Genomic DNA, 18,119 nt, shown 5'->3' on the forward strand with positions numbered 1-18,119 from the left:
AGTCATAACTCTCAACATTTTAGCAACAAGAATAACCTGCAGGGGCCAGCATAGAGCTGTAGTAATTAATCCTCCACCTACAGCACTGGCATCCTATATTGGCACTGTTTCAAGTCCCAGCTATTCCACTTCTGTTCTAGCTCTTCACTTACGGCCTGGGAAAACAATGGAAGATGGCCCAACTCCTTAGGACCCTACGTCCACATGGGAGACTTGGAAGAAGCTCCTGGCTCCCAGCTTCAGAACAACTCAAATGACCATTGCAGCCATTCGGGAAGTGAACCAGTATTGATGGAAGACCCTGTTGAAAACAGGGGATGGTAATCTGGCATAGTAAGTCAGATCCCTACCTCACATCATAAGACAAAAGCCAACTCCAGTGAGTTCAAGGATTGGAGGGATGAAAAAATAAAAAGAATAAAATCCCAGAAAAAGACAAGAGAATTTTGACATAGGTTTGATTTGGTACAGCCTTTTCAAAGCACAGCAAAAACTACAAAAGCCACAGAGGGGGAAAAATTGGATATGTCTGACTACATAATAATCAAACATTTCCACATGGAAAATATATCAAAGTTTAAAAATAAACAGCAAGCTGAAGGGGAAATTGCAAATTTCACAACACTGAAAGGGCTCTAGAAGGCTTTTAAGAAGGGAAAGATCAACAATCTCATTGAAAAAAATAGGGCAAGTAGATGGGCATACACACAGGTCAGACAGAAGGAAATTCCATCATTGTAGCCAGACTCGACTCATTCCTCTGAGCACGAAGTAAACCAAACAGGCAAGGTTGAGGGTGGTTGATGCACCTTCTGGTGAGCAGGTAGCAAGTGGATACTTAGAACTGTTTGTGAGAAGGACAGCAGTGCAACCTGTGAGAATGCAGTTTGACAACACCCACCCAAATTCATCTGTGTTAACGTCTATCAAAACCAAAAACCCCTTGACCGAGCCTGTCTACTTCCAGGAATGTATCCTACTGATGAACTTTTCCATATGAGAAATTTTGCCCAAGGATGCTCATTGTGAACTATTTCTAGGAGTAATTGATTAAAAGCAGACCACATTGGTGAGCCCGAGCCTGTGGGAGCTCCTTGGCCCTGTGCGAGCCCCTTGGCCCTGCATACCTGCAGATACTATAGCAGATGGGAGGGGTGTCAGGGCAGCGCTATAGGAGTCCTGCAAGAACCAGGTTTCCTGTGTGGATAGAAGGGGTTTTTTTTTCCTTCCTTTCTCTCATTTTTGAAAGATTTATTTATGTTTATTGGAAAGGCAGATATACAGAGAGGAGGAGATAGAGAGGAAGATCTTCCATCCATTGATTCACTTTCCAAGCAGCCGCAATGGCTGGAGCTGAGCCGATCTGAAGCCAAGAGCCCGGAGCTTCTTCCATTCTCCCAAATGAGTGCAGGGTCCCAAAGCTTGGCGCTGTCCTTGACTGCTTTCCCAGGTCACAAGCAGGGAGCTGGATGGGAAGTAGGGCCACCTGGATACAAACTGGCATCCATATGGAATCCCGGTGCATGCAAGGCAAGGACTTTAGCCACTAGGTGCTGGGCCCTAACTCTCTCTCTTTTTAAGATTTATTTATTTAGCTCAGTGGCTAAATTCTTACCTTGCAACTGCCAGGATCCCGTGTGGGCACTCAGTTGTGTCCCAGCCGCTCCACTTCCCATCCAGCTCCCTTCTTAAGGCCTGGGAAAGCAGTAGAGGACAGCCCAAAGCCTTAGGATCCTGCACCTGCGTGGGAGTTCCAGAAGTTCCTACTTCCTGACTTTGGATCAGCTTAGCTCCAGCTGTTGCGGTCACATGGGTCGTGAATCAGCAGACAGAAGATCTTTCTCTCTGTATCTCCTTTCTGTAAACATTTGTCTTTTTCAATAATAAATAAATCTTTAAAAAAGAGAAAAAAGAAAACAGTTAAGTGTTGCTGATGACTGCTAGCATCCTCTAGAGCTCCCAGCCCCCATGGCCCCTGCCCTGATCTAGCCATTCTTTTTTTTTTTTAATTTTTAAAGATTTATTTATTTTATTGGAAAGGCAGATGTACAGAGAGGAGGAGACAGAGAGGAAGATCTTCAGTCCAATGATTCGCGCTCCAAATGGTCACAACGGCGGTGCTGTGCTAATCGGAAGCCAGGAGCTAGGAACTTCTTTCCAGGTCTCCCACGTGGGTGCAGGGTCCCAAGGTCTCCCATGCGCACGGGAGCAGAGTGCCAAGACCTTGGGCCTTGGGCCGTTCTCGACTGCTTTCCCAGGCCACAAGCAGGGAGCTGGAACCGGCGCCCATATGGGATCCTGGCACATTCAAGGCGAGGAACTTAAGATTACACTATCACACTGGGCCCTGATCTAGCCATTCTGAAAGCGTCTACTTGGCTCTTCCTGTCCCTAACCCCCACACCCCCAGCTCCAGGCCCCCAGCCAAACAGTCTCCCCAGTGTTAACGATGAGAAGGGGAGGTCCTATGCATTCCCCTGGCCCCTCCCAGTCCATCCTGCACCTGATTTTTCTAAACCAGAGATGGTGACTACCTGCCCCATTCAGAATACTCTGTGGCTTCCTACTGTACTCTAGTTGGAGGTCAAATCCCCCACAGAGCACTTTTAAAATTAATTAATTTGAAAAGCTAATAGCCATTAGAGGGAAAATGAGAGCTCCTCCAGCTGTTGGTTCACTCCCCAAACACCTTCAACAGCCAGGGTTGGACCAAGAGGAAGCCAGCAGCTGGAAACCCCATCCAGCTCTTCCCTGTGAGCAGCCCCCAGGAGTTCACATGAGCAAGAAGCTAGGCAGGACTCAGGAGTAGGACAGGAAGTGCAGGCACCCAATGGCATCTTAATTTTTATTGAGTGCTCCCCACCCCAGTTGGCTTTTGAGGGTCTGTTGCTGCCAGTCACTGTTCACTAGTGTCCCTAACGTCTCACAGACCCCTGATCTCAGCGTAGCTCCCTTTGCCTGCACTCCTTCTCCCGTCTCAAGGGACAGCCTCCTTGGACCTCCTTGTCCTCTTTTGGCTGCTGTGTTCCTGCCCTCAAAGTGTCAGCCCTTGATGCACCTGTGAGGTAGAATTTGGCTTCATGGACAGAGGTAGCCAGTATGTGTGGGAGGGGAGGGGAAGGAGCTTCAGAATCTGAGAGCCTCTGGAGTTATGCCCTGCTGTAGAGCCCTGGCTGTCCCACACCTAGGGGGCTCGACTCAAGGTACCAGAGAAAACCCCAGGGTTGGGAGAGCCAGTTATGGGACTGGCAGGGGTAGGAAGGACCCGCATAGAACCAGCAAGAAGCCATATTTGAACATGCCACTCGGGCTGTCAGTGAAACAATACCACAAATATGAGAAATAAACCTCGTTACCATGTAATGAGCTGCCTTATTAATGTGTTAAACTTGTAAGAAATGCTTAAGTATTTAATTGGCACCTAATGAGGGTGCCAATTAGGGATCATTAAACATTTCTTCAAAAATCCTAATTGGCAGGGGGCCATTTCAATCAATGCCACCAGGCTAGCTCCAGGAGACCCCTTCCTGGCAGTGCATCTGGTGGCTGTACCTGCGGGGGACACACACCTGGTGGCCAGACCCTTGGGAGCTCACAGTCGGGTAGAGTCACTTGGGTTGGGACCACTGCCAGGGACCAGGACTCAGTTTCTCCTCCGCCATTCAGTCACACTACTAACCAAGGTCTGGCTGAGGGGGGTGCCTGACTGGCAGCTGTCCCCTCATCTGGCCAGCTAGTCAGGGCAACCTGGTCTGTGCCAAGGCTTTGGACCAAGTGCTCAGCTCCAGGCCTAGTGCCTGGGGGAGGTGTTTCTAGGATGTTTGGGGTCTGAGCAGTTGTACAGGTGCAGAGAGTTCCTGGGACTGGACAAGGGTTGGGAGGCAGCACAATAGGGCATGCTGGGACACCCTCAGCCCCTCCCCAGAGGCACATGTGGCTCACTCTCAGCTAAATGCCCTCCTGGCCATCTTGACAAGCAATGCCAGTGTGCCCAGCTCTGCTAGTGATGGGACTTGGGGGTCAGCCCCCTTTGTACCTAGCAGATCTATATTCTAGGCAGCCAGAGCATGATTAATCACCAAATTAATTGCCAAATCAATCACCTGGTAATTGCCAGAGTGCTGGGAGCAGGGTAGGGAGGGAATCTGCTGCCCAGCAGGGGCAGAGTGGGAAGTTACCCTGGCACAGGCCTAGGGCAAGAGGGCAAAGGCAGGAGGCTGGGTCTTTCTGAGCAGATGGCTTGGATGTCAAGGAGGCAGCAGGTTGAGGGCCTTTGCTGGCCAGTCAAGGGCCTTCTGGAATTCCAGGGAAGCCCTCCAGGCAATGCAGGGGTGGTCAGGTGGGGCACGGCCCAGGGAGAGGCAGCCAGGTGGAACTTAGGGTCATGATGGCAGGGGAGTGACCAACCTTGGGACGGGATGAAGCTCTGGTCTCTGATTTGGAGATTGAGAGGGTAATGGGCAGCCCCGAGCTAGCAAAAGACCAACCCAGTCCTGCAGCCTATGTCTCACACCTCCCCAGGCTGCCTATGCATCCCCCAACACCTGCCCAACCTTCTATGGCCAGAGCTTTTATGGCCAGAGCACTGCTGCCACCTGCTGGCTTTCAGGAGATGCCAGAAACCTAAGAAACAACCCCTCCCATCCTCCTACCCACCACCCTTCCACTCCCTCACCCTTGACCCCATTCTGGCTGCCCAGCAGAAAAATCTCCCCTGACCTTGTCGGAGCCAGGATAGAAGACTCAGGCCTTGTCTCAGTCCCCAGACTAGATCCCAGCACCTGGGCTGTGTGTCCAACAGACAAAGGGCAGGCTGGGTTTGGAGCAGTGGGTGACTTGGTAGGGCCATGTGCACGGCAGCTTTACAATTTGGGTAGTCTAGGGCCTAAGTTCTTGCCTTGCATGTGTCGGGATCCCATATAGGCGCTGCTTTGTGTCCTGGATGCTCCGCTTCCTCTCTAGCTCCCTGCTTTTGGCCTGGGAAAGCAGTAGTGTTTGGTCCAAAGCCTCGGGACCCTGCACCTGCGTGGGAGGCCCAAAGGAAGCTCCTTCTTTCCTGCCGTTGTGGCCACTTGGGGAGTGAACTAGCAGACAGAAGATCCTTCTCTCTGTCTCTCCTCTCTGTAAATCTGACTTTCCAATAAAAAAATTAAAAGGATTTTTAAAAAAAGAAAAAAGAATTTGGGTCACTTGGGAGCAGGGGTTGAGCAAGAAGGGGTGGCTTGGAATCAGGTCTGATCTGTAAGTCCTATGAGCCCAGGGCTGCCAGGCTAAAGGCTGAGCCTCTGTGTGGCTCAAGGCCCCTCGGGGGTCGCTCTCCTGACATTTACCGTGTGACTTATTTAGCAGGTGTGAGCCTTTTGTCAGTTCTGCCTCAGAGATAAATGAACAGAGGCCACTCCCCCTGGTCCTTGGGGAGAAGCAGTTCACTGAACTTCACCACCAGGCATCACTGCAGAAGCCACGGGCTTCCTGATGTCTGTGTCGTTGGAGGGGACATACAGACAGGAGGAAACCCAGCTCTTGCCCTCCCCTTGCAGCAGGCTTGGCCGCTGCAGGCAACAAGCACTCTGTCTCGTTTCAGGGTGGGGAGATGGGACCAAGATGGAACGGGCCCTCAGAGACGCACATTAGACCCACAGCCTAGGGCCTGCAGTCCCTGAACGGACACAGGTGTAAAGAGCCTATCCACAAGTCCAACAGAGCCAAGTTCAAATCCTGTGGGACAAGTCACTCAGCCTTATTGAGACTGTCTGATGGGGCGTGCAGTGCAAAGAAGTCGGCGTGTGTGTGTGTGTGTGTGTGTGTGTGTGTGATGGCAGGGAGGCAGGGTGGTAGGGGCTGGGAGTGGTGAGGGGAGGGGAGGTGCAGGTACAAACTCTACAGCACTCTGCAAGCAAAGCAGTAGCTGTGCAGAAGCGGGAGCCCTCAGGCGGGTGTCATTGCTCAGAGGCCCGTGCCAGGTATCTGAGAATGAAGCTGTGGGAGAGTAATACCACCTTGACTCCATCAGAGGTTGGCCAGGCCAGAGTCCCAGGCAGCACAAATTCCTGAGCTAATTGGTCATGAGCTCCAGGTTCCTCCTCTCCCTGGGCCTGTGAGGAGTCACCTGAGGCCCTCCCGGCTGGGATGGTGATTAGTCAGGAAATAAAGGACTGACAGGTGAATTAAGTTGATAGAAAACAAGGTTTCCCAAATGAGAAAAAGCCACTGGGGAAGACACTGAGTGGATTTTTTCTTTCTCTGTACGAGGAACCCTCTGGTCCAAAATTTCTCTCTTGTATTTTTCTTTCCTCATTAAAACCTACAATGGCAAACATTGAGTTAGTCCACACTGTTGGGAGAGGATTCCTCTGCCTGTTGAATATAAGGTCTTTAGGGTCCACTGTCTGTCCCCCACTGGGAGAGGTGTCTGCACCTACAATTTAGATTCCCTCAGCCTGAAGTGGGTAGGGACTCTGGAGCCCTGTGCTTACTCATCATTAAAGCACAAATGACAACATGCATTTAGAAGGCTCTCCAAGGACTTCGAATAGCCTAATTTGTGATTTGAAAAGATTTGACCACCTTAGTGACCAGTCTCCCTGACTCAGCCCAGATGCATTCGGACTTGCTCCTGATAGAAGGCAGCGAGCCACTTAAGCGCTTGAGCCGCTCAGGTGGGGAGGGAAATCTCTCAACTTCACCCCGAGCACCGCAATGGTCCAGGCCTGCACCGCCACCTGGTGGTCATAGTTGGAATGGCTCCAAAGGGAGCACAAAGCGCTCACTAGGCCAAAGAACTTGAGCCCATGAGTGTCCAGGCTAGAGGCTGGAAACAGGCACCCTGGGCCTTTTGGACTCCCCAGGAGTCGCACCTCGCCAGCACCAGAGGAGGAAGGCGCAGTGTTGCCCCTCACTCCCCCACACACAACACAAGTGCTCGCCTGGTGAACTCCCCACGACCAGCATCCTGTATAGTCTGTTGTCTCTCACACCTTGCCTCTTGCCCAACCTGAAATGTCTCCGCATCAGCTCCAGAGCCATGTCTTGTACCTCAGTCATCAGCCACGAGTCCCCTTCTGAAGTCTCCGGTCCCCTCAGGAGAGCATCATTGCTGGCAGTGCTGCTGTCCTACAGAGCAGGACTTTACTAAGGCTGGCCTGGTCAGCGAGCCCAGCAGAGGGGCTGGTCTGGAAGAGATCCAGCCATAGGAAGGGGCTCCACCTTTAGGGGAAATTTTTTCCTTCTTGGGGAGTCTTGGGAGATGGACTCAAATCAGGCCCCCCTTACATGCTGACTGCTCTGGGTCCTGGCATCCCCGTATGGAACAGGGGGACACAAGGACACAAGGGCCCCCCATCTCTGCAGGAGTGAGCCGGCTCTGGTTCTGCCTGTGAGTGCCCGAGCAGGTCTACATGTGATGACTTTGGATCCTACAGGTTCATTCAAGGGATTTATGGCACAGACCCTCTGTTCCCTCCCTCCCCAGCACATGATTATACCAAGCCACACTACCCATCCAAGCCTCAGCTGATTGCCTTAACTCTCCTCAACTAGTGCTCTCTGCCTGAGCCCAGATCAAGGCCGTGGGAGTTCTGACCAGGATGGGGCTTGTCTGCACACTTGCTTCTTAGCCACTGGGGCCACTGGGCTTTACACATGCATTGTGGTTAGGTGCTTCTTGTCTGCCTATTGGGGCTCTAAGAGCCCAGCGCATGGGTGGGGTGCAGGTTGTAAGAGAGCAGGACCAACAGCCAGTAACAATGACTTGAACACCTCAGGCCCCTCGTTCATCTCACATCATCCCAAGCACGCCAGGTGAGTCCCCACACCAGCCTGTGGTCAGGGGTTGGGTGGAGCTGCTCTCCACACAGCAAGTAGGGTGGGGGTAAGGAGACACTGAGGGCAGAGAACCCCGGGCCACCAGGCAGGGCACCTGGCTGTGGGAAGTTCCAAGAACTGCCAGAAGATGGCAGCACGGGCTGGCGCGCAAGGCTAAAAGGCTGAATGGGGAGCCCAGGGGGCCCAGCAGGCTCCAGCGGGGCTTCTCTGGGATTCCTTTCCAGACAGGCATAGGAGGGCCTAAGGCCTGGCTCTGAGCACGATGACCCTAGTCCAGGTGGCTTCTGGATGCAATGTGATGGTTATCGGGACCAGGCTCTTTTCCTCAATGCAGCCCAAGGCCCCTTTGATGCTGGCCAGCTGAGAATGCCTGTGGATGGCGCTCCACAGCCCTGCTCTCCCTGCACCAGCTGGTCCATGTGTCTGCATACAGCATGAGCTCAATCATCAATCGCACCTACTGTGATTACTGATTGCTGTTCTTATTACCCCAATCCCTGATGTACCCTCTGCTAGTGTCTGCCGCTACTGCTGACCCCAAAGGAGGTCAGCATGGGTCACCCATGGATTGCATGGGTGTCTACCGAGGACCTGTTTTTTTTTGTTTGTTTGTTTTTTTAATTTGCAAGCTGGAATCTGAGCTGCTTCTTTTTTTAAGATTTATTTATTTATTTTTATTGCAAAGTCAGATATACAGAGAGGAGAGAAGGAGATCTTCCATTCGATGATTCACTTCCCAAATGACCTCAACTGTCGGTGTTGCGCCAATCCGAAGCCAGGAGCCAGGAGCTTCCTCTGGGTCTCCCATGTGGGTACAGGGTCCCAAGGCTTAGTGCCATCCTCGACTGCCTTCCCAGGCCACAAGCAGGGAGCTGGATGGGAAGCAGGACTCCCACCCCTTGGTCCCACAGGGCCCTATCCTCTTGGTTGGTTGGGAGTGGCAGGCTTGTTGTCCCATTCCACAGTGGAGGCCTGAGGCCCAAGGGCTAGCTTGCCTTCAGGGCTGGAGGTACTTTTCCAAATCCATCAGGGAAAGCTACGGGCTGCCACCTCCTAGCTGGGACCCCTTGGGAGCCCTCCCGCCCCCTGCCTGGGGTTTCACACACTGAGTGTCACCAGCTCCACTCTCTCCGTGTAAACATCTTAATTACATCTTTAATGTTCTCACATAGAGATGCTGTGAGTTAAATTACAGCTTTGTGCATCCTAAATTACCCATAGCCCTCCAGTTAGTGCAAGTGCTAACGTATTTATAGCAACTAGAAGAGAAAATCAATCCAGAATCTTCCCCATTGGGCCTCCTAGGTCCTTACTACCCAACATGAGGTATGTGGCCAACACAAGAGCCACACATGCCCTCCCTGGGGCCCCTCCAGCAGAGGCTGGCAATGGTGGTGGGGCCACTGCACATGCTCACATGCGCATGCATGGCCAGTGTAGCCCTTGGAGTCTGACTCTGCCCAGTACCCTGCCCTTGCATTGGCATTGGCCCTGCCCCTCCAGGTTTAGGGGGAAGCCAGGTGCACAGAACTCCCTTGCTCACTCCATCAATACAGAGAGGCCCTTTGCAAAGATGGAGTGGAGGTGGAGAATTTAAAAAACAGACTGTGTTGCTTAGGTCTATTTCCAGGGAGCACCTCGCCTAGCCTTCAATCAGTCAGAACCACCCACATCAATCTGCAGCCACCATCCTCAAACCCAGTCTCTCCTCTCTCCAACCCTGAATCTTGATGGAGTCAGGACAGGGAGCCACACACAAAGAAACACAGCTTCCCTCTTCCCTGGGGTCTGTGAACACTGCAGCCTACCCTGATGCTCCAGAGTGGAGTCAACACAGTCTCCATTCTGCCCTGTTTAGGGACGTACACATGCTTGAGGCCTCCTGCAGGATTGGGGGGCACAGTCCCCAATATTCTCCCCTCAGCTCCCTCCTGGTCTAGAGAGCCACTGGCTGCCAGGGATGGCTGGCTGGGAGGGCCCTTGGCCACACAGATGGAGTGGGCAGCCCTCCTGACATGCTGCCTTCTGCTCCATCCTCGGCTGCCTCTCCCCACCCAGAGGAGACTCCAGACTCTAACATCCGGGGATTTCCCTGACACTGGGGAGCCCCCCATTTCCTTCCCCTCTCCTCTCAGCCACGTCTCCCCTGCCATTTCCTCCATACCAGGGAAGCAGAACAAAATGTGAACAGCCTGGGCCGGGGCTGAGGAAGCCAAGCAGCAGTGCCTCACAACCTCTCTGGCTTGAGGGTTGCCCTCCGTGCCAGGGTCCTGGGGTTAGGAGAGGTCAGTGGCCAGATGCCCAGCCTGGCCAGAGCCCTGGGCAGACAGCAGGGGGTTGTCTGCAGAGCAGCTGGGGCCTGGCCCTCCCCTATTCCCCTGAGGCAGGGCAGGTCTTGATGATCTGTGGGCAGGTGGCCCTGAGGGCATCATGGTGGCTTCTGTCAGTATTCCAGGCCCGTCCCCAGGTGGCTCACGCTTGGATGGCATTGGCTACATCGGTAAATACCAGCCGACTGGGCCTCTTCAGAGGGCCCTGGGAGGGGAGGGTGGTCTGTGGAGAGAGAGGCAGGCACATCAGTGGCATTGACCAAGGCCACGTACATCCTGTCTGGCATGTCCCCCTGGCTTTCCGGTGCTTGCTTGTGCTAGGTGCCAGCGATGCCTGCTGCCTGGCTTGCTCTCCATGAAAACTCAGCCTGGAAATACGACCCAGCTCCAAAGACACCTCCCCCAGCAGCTGTCCCCAGCTTGCCCCATCACCTTGGCAGCACTTGCAGGCGAGCTCAATCAATTGAAGTATGCATCATTTTCTTCCAGCAGTGCGGCATGGGGTGGGGTGAAGGGCCTCACCTCTGCACTCCCTAGCCCCAGCACAAGGCAGGTGCATGGCAATAATGCTCAGCAGCCCTTGAGGGGAATGGCCTTGAGTGATCAAGATTGCCAGTGTGACTTCCTGACCCCTGGCAGAAAACTAAATGGTCTCTGGACTCCCAGCTGAGTTCAAGAAGATGCAGGCTGGATAGGGGAAGGCCTGATCCTGATGATCCTTTGGGGATTTGGGGTTCTTGGGAATGACCACACAGGAGAGCTTTGGCTGGGGTCTCTACCTTTCAGTGACCAGGACTACTCCAACCCATCTGATCCTGTCCATTACTCACTCAAGACCACAGGCCCTGAGAGCAGGGGAGCCCGGGGACCAACATGATGCACCTCTTGCTGGTCCTCTCCTGCTTTTCCGGTCAAGACATGGGGGGAGGAACAAAGGATGTGCATTTGTGAATGAGGAAATGGGGGTTCAGAGAGTGCCAAGGGGCTTCCAAGATCTGCCAGTTATCAGGGCGGATCGTGGGGCTGCCTCTGGCCTGGCCTTGCACAGTAAGTCTGTGCATGGCATGATCAGGGAGCAATTCTCCCCACTTCAGAACCAACTGGCCTAAGTCCACACGCCTGAGAGCTGACAGCTGACCACCTGGCAGGTGCTGGCAAGCTGCAGGAGAACAGAGGGAGGCTTGGGTGGAGGAGGCGTGAAGTACTGCAGGCCAAGCGGGGGAGCCTGGCTGGTACCCACCTTGCCCTGTGCAGCCTGCGCGGAGGCGGCAGCCTGCATGGAGGCCCCGTCCCGTCCGTGCTCCAGCAACTCCTGCTCCAGTTCGTCTTGCTCCTCTGTGGGGTCGAAGTTGTACATGGGCATGAGCTGGTGGCGTAGCTTCTCCAGCCTGGAAGTGCAGACAGAGGAGGCTGAGGAACAGGGCTGACCCTGCCCTCCCACTAGTCCCTGGGCCCTGCCTGCTGGCAGCTGAGCTACTGCCAGTAGGCAGTGGGGTTTAACCTGGAGTTAAAGGGGAATTTTTTTTTTAACTTGTTGTAGCTATTCCCCCTCTTAGAAGGGTGGCCTGGGAAGAAGTTACCCATTCCTGGGCCTGGGGGCCCTCCGGCCATGTAGATGTGGAACATGGGGGTCCACATGGACTGCCTAGGTCAAGGCCTTGTGGAAAATCTAGCCTCTGGTGGCTAGGTGGGGGCAGGTAGGGAGTGCAGAGCGGCAGGGCAAGGGGTGCTGGGCAGCTAGGTGGAGTTCCCTCCATACTTCTTCCCTTCATCACTCTGTCAGGTAATGCCTGGAATATACACCTACCCACCGTGGCTGTGAGACAGTCACCCCCAACCTGGAGGGGACAGGAGAGGCCCTGACTCCCTCGCCACCCACACCTCCCAGAGCCCTGCCCAGCACTGATGGTGGGCTAAGTTTGAGGCAGCAACCAGGGAATTACCTCTTCTTCTTCCTGATGTACAGAACCTGTAAGAGAAGGGGGAGCATTAGAAGGCAGAACTAGGAGGCCCCAGCCAACCTGGCAGTCCCTCTGGCTGGGGGACATGTGGAGCCTGAAGAATTGGCAACCTACTGGTTCTCCCATTCTCAGGACCCCCCAGCCAACATCCATGCTGTATGTAGATGTGGATAGTGCCCAGATGGGGCCCAGGGACCCAGAGGTGGGATGGGTCTGCCTCAAAAAGCTTGGCCTAAAAAACCACACCTCAAGTGGGTTCTACTGTGTCCACACTGACAGCCCCCAGAGTCTGCCTCCTCTGGGCTGAAGGAGCAGAGGAGCACACACAGCACTCTCTCCCTCAACTTTCCCTCAGTCTAAAGCTACAAACAGGTCTAAACAGCAGGAGACAGCTGGCAGGCAGATTTTGCAGGGCCTGGGCAAGGTGCTGGGTAGGGTCCTGGGCTCCTAGGAAGTTGATGGTCTGCAGTCGGACAGAGGCACGGGAGCAGGCCCAAGGCCCTGAACATCAGCCCAGGCTGACCCCTCAGAGTCCATGTCTAGGTTCCCAGGGGCAGGACCAGGCTGTCTGAGAGAACACGCTGCAGCTCCTGACCTGAGCAGGAGTCTCCAGGGAGAAAGCACTGAACAGAGTGGAGAACTGGGACAGGGGGCGGGGAAGGAGTGGAGATGTGGGTGGCCACACAAGGCAGGGATCCCAGGGACCTCTGCCACCATTCTGCTCTTCCTGAAACTAGCAGCTTCAGGAATAGTCACTGCCCTGGTCTGTCCCAGAACCCCTATGGTCCCCATACTCCCTGGACTCCACTCACAACTTCCAGACAATGTGGCTCCCAGATGGTCCTGGACTCTTGCTGTAGGACCCCAAAGGTATCCTTCACTGCCCCCTCCTTTCCAGGCAACCCCACTCCTGCCACCATGGGGGCACCCTTTGCTCTCCTGTGGATGGGATGCAACACCATCTCTGGGGTCTTCTGGGCCTGCCCCAGCACCCTGTGCTTTGTTACCTGTTGCCATAGAACCCCTCCCTCTCCTGTGACCTGGGATTCAGCAGGTGCTATAGGAAAAAGGCCAGAGCCTTCATCAGCTCCCTGGGTCCTTGCCCCTCTGTTCTCACTGCCAACACTTGCCCCACACCTGCCTTCCCAAACCTTCCCTTGCACAGTCCAGCTGCAGTCCATCTCCTTTAGGAAGTCCTCCTCCATTGACCCTGCCCACACCAAGCTCTTTTTCCTTCTGGGAGAAGCACACAGCCTAGCATTGCATTACTACTCCTGGCTCAGCGTTAGGGGACAGGAAGCCACAGTTGGTGAACGTCTCCAGATGTGGTCCCCGTGTCTGGGAATTTTTCCCTTCTTCCCTGCCTTTGTCCACCAACCTTCCTGCCTCTTCACTTGGGGCAAGCCCCTCTCCCCAGGATCCCTGAATGTTCCTGTAGAACAAAGAGCAAGGAGCCATCCCAAGTTTCAGAGACAAAATCTTTTACTGAGAGTAGCAAGGGTAGGATCCAGGCTCTCTTAGGGCCCTGAGTAAAGGAACCAGGGTTTGCTTAACCACCACCTCGTGGTGCCAGGACAAGCTCTGGCGCTCTGCCTCCCCCAGCCCCAGGAGACCTCTCAGACCAGGCCTTGGCTTCCATGTGCTGCATCCAGGCCCTGCTTGCTGGCCTGGCAGCCGTCTGGAGCCTGCAGGGCCCATATGGTGATCCTGGTTCACCAGTGGCTCCAGCTGGGCCATGGAGGCACTCCCCACAGCCCTACTTGTCAGAGTAACATGCTCCCAAGCCTGCCAGTCCTGCTGGGAGACCACCTGTGCCCTGCCCTTCCCCATCTCAGCCTGCTCAAGCTCCAGGGGTCGCTCAAGGACATTCTGACTGCTTGTGTGTCCTCTTGGAGGGGAGTGAGACCCTTAGGACTGACACTGGCCAGCAGCTCCCTCTCCTCCCTGCAGCTGCAGTCCCCACTGTCGCTTACTCTCATTCCTCATATAAGAACCTTGTCTTCCCAGCACCTGTGGGCTCCCAAAGGTCAAGTTAAGAGCAGATGCCCCAAAACTTACCACCCCATGAATAAGTGAACAAATGCTGCCAGGAGCCCATCGTGTCCTGAGTCTGCAGTTTAGACATCACAGCTCAGAACCCAACCCAGCTTCTCCTGCCCTCTGCTTCTGCTACAGCCCCGACTGCAAACCTCGGATGCACCAGCACCCTCTTTGGGCACAGCCTCCTCACCGATTCCTAGGAGGCTGCATGGTCCAGCTCAGACTCAGACAGACCCCTCCTGGTTGTTCCAGTTGGATGAACTGCCCCCCACCATTCCGCCTCTTCACAGATACGTCTCAGGGAAGGGGAGGCCTGCATGCTCATCAACAGACAGCTACCTCCAGACTGAAAGCTCTGGAATGCCAAACCCTGGCCTTCACCACCCAGCCAGAGCCTCCCGGCCAGCCCCTGCCAGCTCCCTGCTCTCACCACGGCCACAGCCAAGCCAATCACCGTGATGACCCCGAAAGACAACAGCATGGTGCCCACACCGGCTGTGCCACTGGCCATATCAGGGACTCTTGTGGCATTAAAGCTGGTAGCTTCTGGGCTGAGGGTGGTGGTCTCAGAGGCTGACCCATCCGTGGCAGGTGCCAGGCCAGGTTCAGAGGAGGGTGGGTGGCTGCTGAGCCAGCCTCTTGCCGACAGGATCCTGGAGTTCATGCTGGCATGGAGGGGCCCTGCCCAACTGAGAGATGGCCCGTCATTCAGTCAACTGGTCCACTCGCTTTGGACATGGGGCATCGGAATGCTCCAGCCGTGGGCTGGGCTATCTGCAGAGCCACCTCCTTGGATGATGCGAACTCCTTGCCTCCCTGTGTGCAGATGAGGAAAGAATAAAAAACACATAAGGCTAAAGACAGGAGTGTGGTGAGGGGAGGAAGTTTCTCTAGCTCTGAGGGTTCTGGGGGAGATAACTGCTGGTGGGCAGGGCTGTGGGCGCCTTCAGCAGCTATGAGGACACAGGCTTGATACAGCGCTAGTTCCTGTGTGCATTCAGGTATAAGACAGTAAAGCCCAGTCACCCCTGTGGATAAGTAAGACGATCCCAGGGGTCATGGTTGGCATATACCAAAGGTATTGGGGAATTTTTAAAGAAAAAAGTCCCTCTGCAGGCCTAGCACTATGGCTCATTCTTGTCTAAATGCTTGCCTTGCAAGTGTCAGGATCCTATATGGGTGCTGGTTTGTGTCCCAGCTGCTCTACCTCCTATCCAACTGCCTGCTTATGGCCTGGGAAAGCAGTAGAGGATAGCTCAAGGCCTTGAGACTCTGCACTCGCATGGGAGACCCAGAATAAGCTCCTGGCTCCTGCTTTGGATCGACTTAGCTTTGGCCATTGTGGCCACCTGGGGAGTGAACCAGTGGATGGAAGATCTTTCTCTCCATCTCCTTTTCTCGATAAAATCTGACTTTCCAATGAAAATAAATAAATCTTTTAAAAAAATTCCCTCCTCAGGCCTGGCACAATGGCTCAGTGGCTAAATCCTTACTTTGCAAGTGCCAGGATCCCGTATGGGCAACTGTTTGTGCCTCAGTTGTTCCACTTCCCATCCAGCTCCTTGCTTGTGGCCTGGAAAAGCAGTAGAGGATGGCCCAAAACCTTGGGACCCTGCACCCACATGGGAGACCCAGAAGAAGCTCCTGGCCAACTCCGGCTGTTATGGACATTTGAGGAATGAACCAATGGATGAGGGCATCCATTTAGGCACTAGGCTATTGTACCAGGCTCAAATAAATAAATCTTTTAAAAAAATAGATAGCGACCTGGCATGGTAGCCTAGCAGCTGGGGGTCCTTGCCTTGCATGTGCCAGGATCCCATATGAGCGCTGGTTCTAGTCCTGGTGGCCCCACTTCCCATCTAGCTCCCTGTTTGTGACCTGGGAAAGCAGTTGAGGACGGCCCAACGCCCAATCCCCCCATATGGGATTCTGCACCCATATGGGGGGGGGGTCCTAGAAGAGGCTTCCGGCTTCGTATTGACATAGTTCCAGCCATTGTAGCCACTTGGGGAGTGGATCATCAGATAGAGGATCTTCCTCTCTGTCTCTCCTCCTCTCTGTATATGTGACTTTCTAATAAAAATAAATAAAAATTTTAAAAATAAATAAGTAAATAAAAGCCTCTCCCCTGTGAACTCCCTCAATCCTTACTGTCCACCCCCACCTTCTGACCCCCTGTGCACCACCCCCACTCCAATCCTTCATCCTGCTTGGGGGAAAAAAATGTTGCGGATTTTTTCCTTTTCTGGTGGGAAACATCTGTCTTGGCTAGGAGTCAAGGTAGCTTTGCTTTGAGTTCCAGCTCAGGTGTGGGTTGGCCCAAAGCAAGTCCCTCCATCTCTCCATGTTCCAGTTTCTTTGTCCAATGTGGGGATATGGAGATAGTAAGAGCATTCCATAGAATCACAGACCCGTATCACAGTCATTGAAAGGTGGGAATGAACAGCTTCCTAGAAAAGCCTTGGCTCAGGCTAGCTGATCACCCAATGAATGTTAGATCTGCCCCCAGGTCAAGCCAGTCAGAAAAGGGGCGGCCACAGGAATCTCTGGACCCAGCCCAGTGTGTGGAAGATGGGAGGCAGAGAGAGGCTAATGGCTGTCCTCCGATCACTCAAGACCTGGCCCCTTTCCCCTTTGGGGGTCTGGGGACTTCTTGGGGATGGGAGAAAGACAAAAGAAGCATCCCTTCCGAGGGAGGGGTGCTGCGTGTCCACTTTGACATGACTTCTCCCTGCTTTCCTCCTCCAGGGAGTGCAGGGAAGCTGATTTACCCAGCCCAGAGGGCCCTGGGGTAAGACAGGGTGGGAAAGGGACCTAACCCAGCTGTGAGTAGACAGGTCCTAAGTGGGAAGCATGCCCTGTGCAGGGGCATGAGTGTGAGAGAGATGTGCCCACTCCCACCGTGGCCCCTTAGCAAGGGGCTGTGCTGGCAGATCAGGAGGCAGGCAGGGGCTCACTCTTCTCTCTCCCTCCTGCTAGGTCAGGGGTCAGAGTTCTTTCCTTGGCCTTGCCATTGACCCCAAGCATGACCTTGGGACAGACCCTTAACTCTTCCTCCAGGGCCCTGCTTGACTACCTATCCCAGGAACTCAAATGACCACCCCTCCAGCCCTGCCTTGGGTCCCCAAGGAGAAGGGAAGGAACGCAGGGTGTAGAGCCAAGGCGCTTCGACCTCAGAACTCGCTGGCCCTTCTCCGCCAGGTCCTGCAGTCCTCCCTGTCCCGATCCCCACTCCCGCCTCCGCGTCTCTGTGGATGCCTCCATTTTCGCACAGAAGCAGCGACCTCAGCACTTACTTAATCCTCTGAGAGGCGCCGAGCTGTCAGAGAGTGTAAGGATGGTGGCAGCTGGCAGGAGGGCGGGACGAGGAGGGAGCCCCCAGGCCCTGCCTGTGACCGCGGCAGGTGCTAGCAGAGGTCGGTAGCTCAGTCTGAGGCGCAAGCCGGGGGCCAGCTACGGTGTAGCCACTGCAGTTGCAGCTGCAACCGCGAGTGCCAGCTCTTCCAGTCTGGACTGAGGTGGGTAGGACGGAGCGCCGGGCGGGGGCGAGGCTGGGAAGAGCAGCCTGGGGACTGGGAGTGGGGGAGCCCCGAAGCTCCAGCGCCTCGCCTCCCAGCCACGGGCTCCGCACCCCCGGCCCTCGATTGGCTGCTAGAGCTAGAGCCCGCCCAGTACAAGCCCGCTAGCTTGTCCCTTGAATCTGGTTCCGCCCCCGGCGGGAGCCAAGAGCCGAGATTCTGGAGCTCGGTTTGGATTTTCCGATATCACCCTTCCCTTTGGCTGGTGCTGAAGTCGCGTAGGGGCCTGGGGGTGGGGAGGAGGGCAGACCCTTCCAGGGCCAGGACTAGAGTCCCCCAACCCACCTCCACCCCAGCCTCCTTACGTTTCACTTTCGCCCTTGCAAACTCGAGCTCCCAAAACCGGGGCAAGCCACTAGACCAGGAATTCTTCAGCCTTTGGG

The 18,119-nt window shown here is 54.6% G+C and overlaps 1 protein-coding gene across 1 annotated transcript; it reads right to left on the bottom strand.

The window, feature by feature from the left end:
* Positions 1-9,959: 9,959 nt before the first annotated feature.
* Positions 9,960-17,760, bottom strand: CUNH3orf18 (chromosome unknown C3orf18 homolog). Its single transcript, XM_040995026.1, has 5 exons — positions 17,455-17,760; positions 14,586-14,971; positions 12,098-12,123; positions 11,395-11,542; positions 9,960-10,377 (listed from the first exon to the last, which is right to left on the bottom strand). Exons 2-5 carry the CDS (start codon positions 14,817-14,819, stop codon positions 10,297-10,299), a joined length of 489 nt encoding a protein of 162 aa, XP_040850960.1. The 5' UTR covers positions 14,820-14,971; positions 17,455-17,760; the 3' UTR covers positions 9,960-10,296.
* Between the last annotated feature and the right edge of the window lie 359 nt (positions 17,761-18,119).

Source organism: Ochotona curzoniae, unplaced genomic scaffold (assembly GCF_017591425.1).
Source record: "Ochotona curzoniae isolate NIBS_2020 unplaced genomic scaffold, NIBS_Ocur_1.0 contig_908, whole genome shotgun sequence".
Taxonomy (NCBI): Eukaryota; Metazoa; Chordata; class Mammalia; order Lagomorpha; family Ochotonidae; genus Ochotona; species Ochotona curzoniae.

Bases quoted from the DNA above. Each gene is read 5' to 3' on its own strand.
- CUNH3orf18 (XM_040995026.1), bottom strand. From the start codon at position 14,819: ATGAACTCCAGGATCCTGTCGGCAAGAGGCTGGCTCAGCAGCCACCCA. The intron at 11,543-12,097 runs GTAATTCCCTGG...CTGCACTTCCAG, and splicing joins TACATCAGGAAGAAGAAGAG to GCTGGAGAAGCTACGCCACC. The intron at 10,378-11,394 runs GTGGGTACCAGC...CTCTCTCCACAG, and splicing joins CGCAGGCTGCACAGGGCAAG to ACCACCCTCCCCTCCCAGGG.